At 34.2% G+C, this 5133-nt stretch overlaps 1 protein-coding gene across 1 annotated transcript; it reads left to right on the top strand.

The window, feature by feature from the left end:
• The first annotated feature begins 2444 nt into the window (after nucleotides 1-2444).
• LOC139882093 (thioredoxin reductase 2-like) lies at nucleotides 2445-4324 on the top strand. The gene is made up of 3 exons (XM_071866468.1): nucleotides 2445-2858; nucleotides 2936-3548; nucleotides 4254-4324. The coding sequence occupies exons 1-3, from the start codon at nucleotides 2547-2549 to the stop codon at nucleotides 4322-4324; spliced, it is 996 nt and encodes a 331-aa protein (XP_071722569.1). The 5' UTR covers nucleotides 2445-2546.
• The last annotated feature ends 809 nt before the right edge of the window (nucleotides 4325-5133 follow it).

Below are 5133 nucleotides of genomic sequence, written 5' to 3'. Positions count from 1 at the left end.
CTTATGGTTTATTTCTTGCATATCGATTACTAGATATAGTTGACCAACTTTAAGTTTTAGCTCAAGCTCTTCGTCTTATGATGTTGGTTGGCTATCTAGGATTGCATGCAATTTAATGTGTTTGGTGAACAAAATTTGTTATTGGGTCGAATTAATCATGTTTAGTTTGTGCTATTCAAAGTTAATTGTGAAGTTATTTTAAGCTATAGTTCAATCAAGTGTATATGCATGTTGATATTAAATTAGTGTATTCCTTTAATTGGTATTATTCCTTACGATTATCACTTGTGCTCTCTAACATAATTGGTATTCTTTAATTAGTATTTAAAGATATCATATTATGTAATGTGTGATGTTGTAACTAATCATTTTTCCTATATTTGTCTAAATGTTGTTGCAGAAGTTAAAGACTCGTGTACTTAAAAAGAACGTTAATCTTGAGTGGAATGAAAATCTAACACTTTCTATCGTTGACCCTAATCTTTCAATTACGCTAGTAAGTTTTAGTATTCTTACAACGTTAGCTGTGTTCTTATTTTAAAAATTTAACACATCTTCTTAAACAATAAGATCAACCTTATACTTCTTTGATTATTATAATTTTGTCATCTAATTTACTGGTTTGGCTTTGCTTACAGGCTGATGGTGACGTGGGATTGATAGGCTTTGGGAAAAGAAGAAGATTGAAAGCCTGCCAGCAATAGTTTTTAAGCAATCATTTTGTCTTTGAAAATTTTTGCTTGGTTTATGTGTGACGGGGAGATTACTACAATGGCTTTAGCTATTTAAATTATCATTTTTGTTTGTCATTTTCATGAAATGAGACACCTTATGTTTATCATCAAGCTTTGATGACAGAACTTAATGGATCATCTTTCCTTTTCTATGAAAATCGTCTTTCAATCTATTTTTGTTGGTGCTCTGATTTAAGATTTTTTTTTAGAATGATTGGTTTGTTCGATTTTTATTGCCAACCATATGTAGCTTTTCCGAGCCCATTCCGTTCAAGCAATTGGGCTGCTCAAATATGCTTAAATTTTACCAAATTCAAAAATATTTGTCTTGCGTCAAATTCTATCAGAATGGAAAATTGATAAATTAATAAAGATTTTGACTAAATTATAACTAAATAAAATATATAGATATATAATAGTCATTGTACTTATTTCCAAATCTGTCTTGTTCAATATCTACTAATAGAAAACAAAACAAGAAATTGTCATGTTCAGTCCTATGTTGTTCAATATTGTCATGTCCTATATTATTATGTTCAGTTCGTCTCTCATAACAAACGCACGCTAAGGGTTTGTAGGCGTACATAGCCACTCCCCTCTTTCTCCTTAAGGTCATCTCCAATGTGACACCCACCCACTGAAAAATTTGGCACATCATTGACGAATAAGTATTGTGTCATAAAAATTATAAGATGGTCTTCATTATTCCAATTTGCTTTAATGTGAAGGTCACCTAAAAAGCCACCCACCATAAATTTAATGTATTAAATATATATATTTAGTAATTCACTTATTATATATTATTATTAAAGATTTGACATGTGTAAATTTATGATTGAATATGTGTAAGGTGGGAGAAATTTAACTAATTGAGTCTTACATAGTGGATGAATGACCTTTGTAGTTTTGTCCAATAAAAAATGCCACATTAGGTTGCCATGTGGCGTGAGTAGGTGTCCCATTGGAGATGACTCTAAAACTATCCATTTTTTTTAGTACAATAGACTTGTTCTTCAAGCATGAAATATCGATAATATCATTTTCATTTTTATTTTTGAAGTTTCAATTCTTCAATTAAAGTTTTAATATGATTTTTTTTTATATGATCTTTTTTGACAAAGAAATATATTATTTTCTTTTGACCAGGTGTATTATATTTTTCAGGCGAATTTTATATAAATATTGATAAAATTAAAAAGTCGGTGTCTATGTAATCGTGGTCCAATAATTAAAACGTTTATCTCTTTACTAGAAGTCAAGAGTTCGACTCTTGGAGAGCGAATTTTAGGATACGGCTAGATTGTATTAGGAATTGATAAATATATATATATAATTTTGATTAAATTTCATGAGAAAAATATATATATAATAAGTTGTATGCTAAATTATTTTTTCGGACAAGAAAAAAGAATTACGGATTCTCTATAAATATAAGATTTATTATTATTATTATTATTATTATTATTATGTAATATAATATAATATACATAATTTTCATCTTAAAATATATACAAATTTTTACATATAAATTATATTGAAAAATTTGTATTTATTTTGAGACGGAGATATTAATATATTTGGACAGCCCTTGAACACGTCCACAAAAGTTGTGGTGTGAAGCGCATTTTGGCGCCTAAATCTCACGAAAACAACGCGTACCGAATCGGACCAAAACCCTTACTTATAACATTAGAAATTTTAAGTAATCGCGCCCCAAGTCGACTTAAATCTCTACTCCACAAAGCTCGCACCTTCATCGGACTAGCAACCGCTTCCGCCGCCTCGTCAGCTGCTCCTAAATCCCCTGCCGCCATGGACGATCTCCAAGGACCGCTCAGGACCAAGGTCTGCATCATCGGAAGTGGCCCCGCCGCGCACACTGCCGCAATCTACGCCGCCAGGGCTGAGCTGAGGCCGATCCTCTTCGAAGGCTGGATGGCCAACGATATCGCCCCAGGCGGCCAGCTTACCACCACCTCAGACGTCGAGAACTTCCCGGGATTCCCTCAAGGCATCCAAGGGATCGAGCTAATGGATAAGTGCCGCGCTCAATCAGCGAAATTCGGGACACAGATCTTCACTGAAACTGTTAACAAAGTCGATTTCAAAACGACTCCGTTTAAGGTAATTTATGTTGAGATTGAAAACTTTTCAAGCTATCATTTTTATTTGTTTATATGCTAATAAGATTAATTTAATAGGTTGTTACAGATTCTAGAATTGTTATAGCCGATTCAGTGATAGTAGCAACCGGTGCAGTAGCACAAAGGCTGGCTTTTCCTGGTTCCGGTGAAGGTGTTGGAGGGTTCTGGAACCGAGGGGTTTCAGCTTGCGCGGTCTGTGATGGCGCGGCGCCCATTTTCCGTAACAAACCCTTGGCTGTGATTGGTGGTGGTGACTCTGCTATGGAGGAAGCGACATTCTTGACCAAATATGGTTCGAAAGTGTACATTATTCACAGGAGGAACACGTTTAGAGCTTCCAAGATAATGCAGCAACGGGCGTTGTCGAACCCGAAAATCGAGGTGTTGTGGAACTCTGCCGTCCTGGAGGCTAACGGAGATAAGACGTTGAGTGGGTTGAAGGTGAAGAATGTGGTGAATGGAGAGGTTTTGGATTTGGAAGTCAATGGATTGTTCTTTGCTATTGGACATGAGCCTGCTACCAAGTTCTTGGATGGGCAACTTGAGCTTGATTCTGACGGCTACGTTGTGACGAAACCGGGGACGACATTAACGAGCATTCATGGAGTTTTCGCTGCTGGTGATGTCCAAGACAAGAAATACCGGCAGGCTGTTACCGCTGCTGGCTCTGGTTAGTATACTTTTTATCTGTCTCTCTGTTTATATAACTAAATGCTGTCTTGTGCTAAATGTGAAATTGTTCCTTAATATAACTGTATATTATGCTATGAAATGGCTGAAAATGATTCTTTAAACCCTTAAGAAAGACTCACATTATTGTTGGATTTTTATGGTGTTAATTTTCTCTAATAAGACATTGGAGTGGTCATCTGTCAATTCAACATTTTCTAAAGCTACGTTTGAACTTGGAAATGCCTTAACTGCTGTTAAATTAAGCCCTTAAACTTAAAAATTGCTTAACTCCTGTTAAATCAAGCCTTCTCGGAGCCTATAGATAAACCATGACCTTCAGCTTTTAACTGAGGAGCCGTGTACACTGTCTATCTTTGTATCTGGCTTTAAAAATATTAATAATAATAAAAATGACTACTGGGAATGGAGAAAATGATTTAACTTACCGATTCTGTACCTGTTTTGAATGATTGGCTTGCTCTTTTTTCATTTGAACTTCGCTTTCTGGAAATGTATAAACTGGAAATAAGGTTGTTTGCTAAATGGTAAACCGATATACAAAGTGTGGTTATTTTCATGATCTCTAATTGTACATCTTGAAAATAGTATTTTCTCAGCCATGCAAGGGTTTAAAGATGGCCTAGAATATATCTCCCTGGCTCTTTAATCACGGTAGTGATATTTTTGGTTTACAATGATACAGGGTGTATGGCTGCATTGGATGCAGAACATTATTTACAAGAGATTGGATCTGAAGAGGGTAAGACCGATTGACTACAAAGGTTGCGACCTAAGATTTAGAAGATTGTAATGAAATACTTAGTAGATTTAATCAATTTGAAGTTTGCTAGGCAAGGCAGCTATTACCGTATGCATTTGAAGTGGTTTATTATTTCCTGAAGAATTAGATTCTACTTTTTGTGATATTGTTCTATTATTTGGTTTCCACCTGAATATTATGAATGAAGTGGTGGATATATCTCCTGTATGCATTTCAATGGTGGATAATAATATATATTATTATACATGTACTTAATCATGTAGTTTAACAAAATCCTACGATGTATCTTAAATATGTAGTGTCAAAGTCTTAGGTCGGATAGGATAGGATTAGGTATGCCTAACTATATACTCCTTCCTGTCTTAAATTAAATATTAATCTAGCGGATTTCATACAAATCAATAAAGATGTTTTTTAGTTCATTTTTCAACATAATTATGATTGTATAGAGTGAAAAATCCTAATAGGAATATATGGGTGAAGATGGTGAAATTGGTGAGGGAGAATATATGGGGACATGAGGGTGAAGATGATGAAGGTGGTGAGGGTATAATGGAAAACATAATTAATGTTTTTTAAATTTGTTAAAATTTGTATCTAATTTGAGACAAAAAATTATGTTTATATTAACATTTAATTTGAGACGGAAAGAGTATATCGAGTGTAATATTGCACTCCCATTCTTCTCAAGTTTTATTTACTTTGGGAAATCCTAAAACCATACACACAGGTTTTTAGGATAGACTTTCTAAGAATGAGAATAATTCTTTTCTTAATCCTTGGTTGAAGATTCCTTGATAGG

Source organism: Rutidosis leptorrhynchoides, unplaced genomic scaffold (assembly GCF_046630445.1).
Source record: "Rutidosis leptorrhynchoides isolate AG116_Rl617_1_P2 unplaced genomic scaffold, CSIRO_AGI_Rlap_v1 contig226, whole genome shotgun sequence".
Classification (NCBI taxonomy): Eukaryota; Viridiplantae; Streptophyta; class Magnoliopsida; order Asterales; family Asteraceae; genus Rutidosis; species Rutidosis leptorrhynchoides.
The sequence above is the reverse complement of the archived record's forward strand: the minus strand, read 5'-3'. Positions and strand labels throughout refer to the sequence as shown.

What these genes read in the sequence shown, in the direction of transcription:
- LOC139882093 (XM_071866468.1), top strand. Translation starts at nt 2,547, where the DNA reads ATGGACGATCTCCAAGGACCGCTCAGGACCAAGGTCTGCATCATCGGA. An exon ending in TCAAAACGACTCCGTTTAAG is followed by an intron (nt 2,859 to 2,935) that starts GTAATTTATGTT and finishes TTAATTTAATAG; the next exon opens with GTTGTTACAGATTCTAGAAT. An exon ending in TGTTACCGCTGCTGGCTCTG is followed by an intron (nt 3,549 to 4,253) that starts GTTAGTATACTT and finishes ACAATGATACAG; the next exon opens with GGTGTATGGCTGCATTGGAT.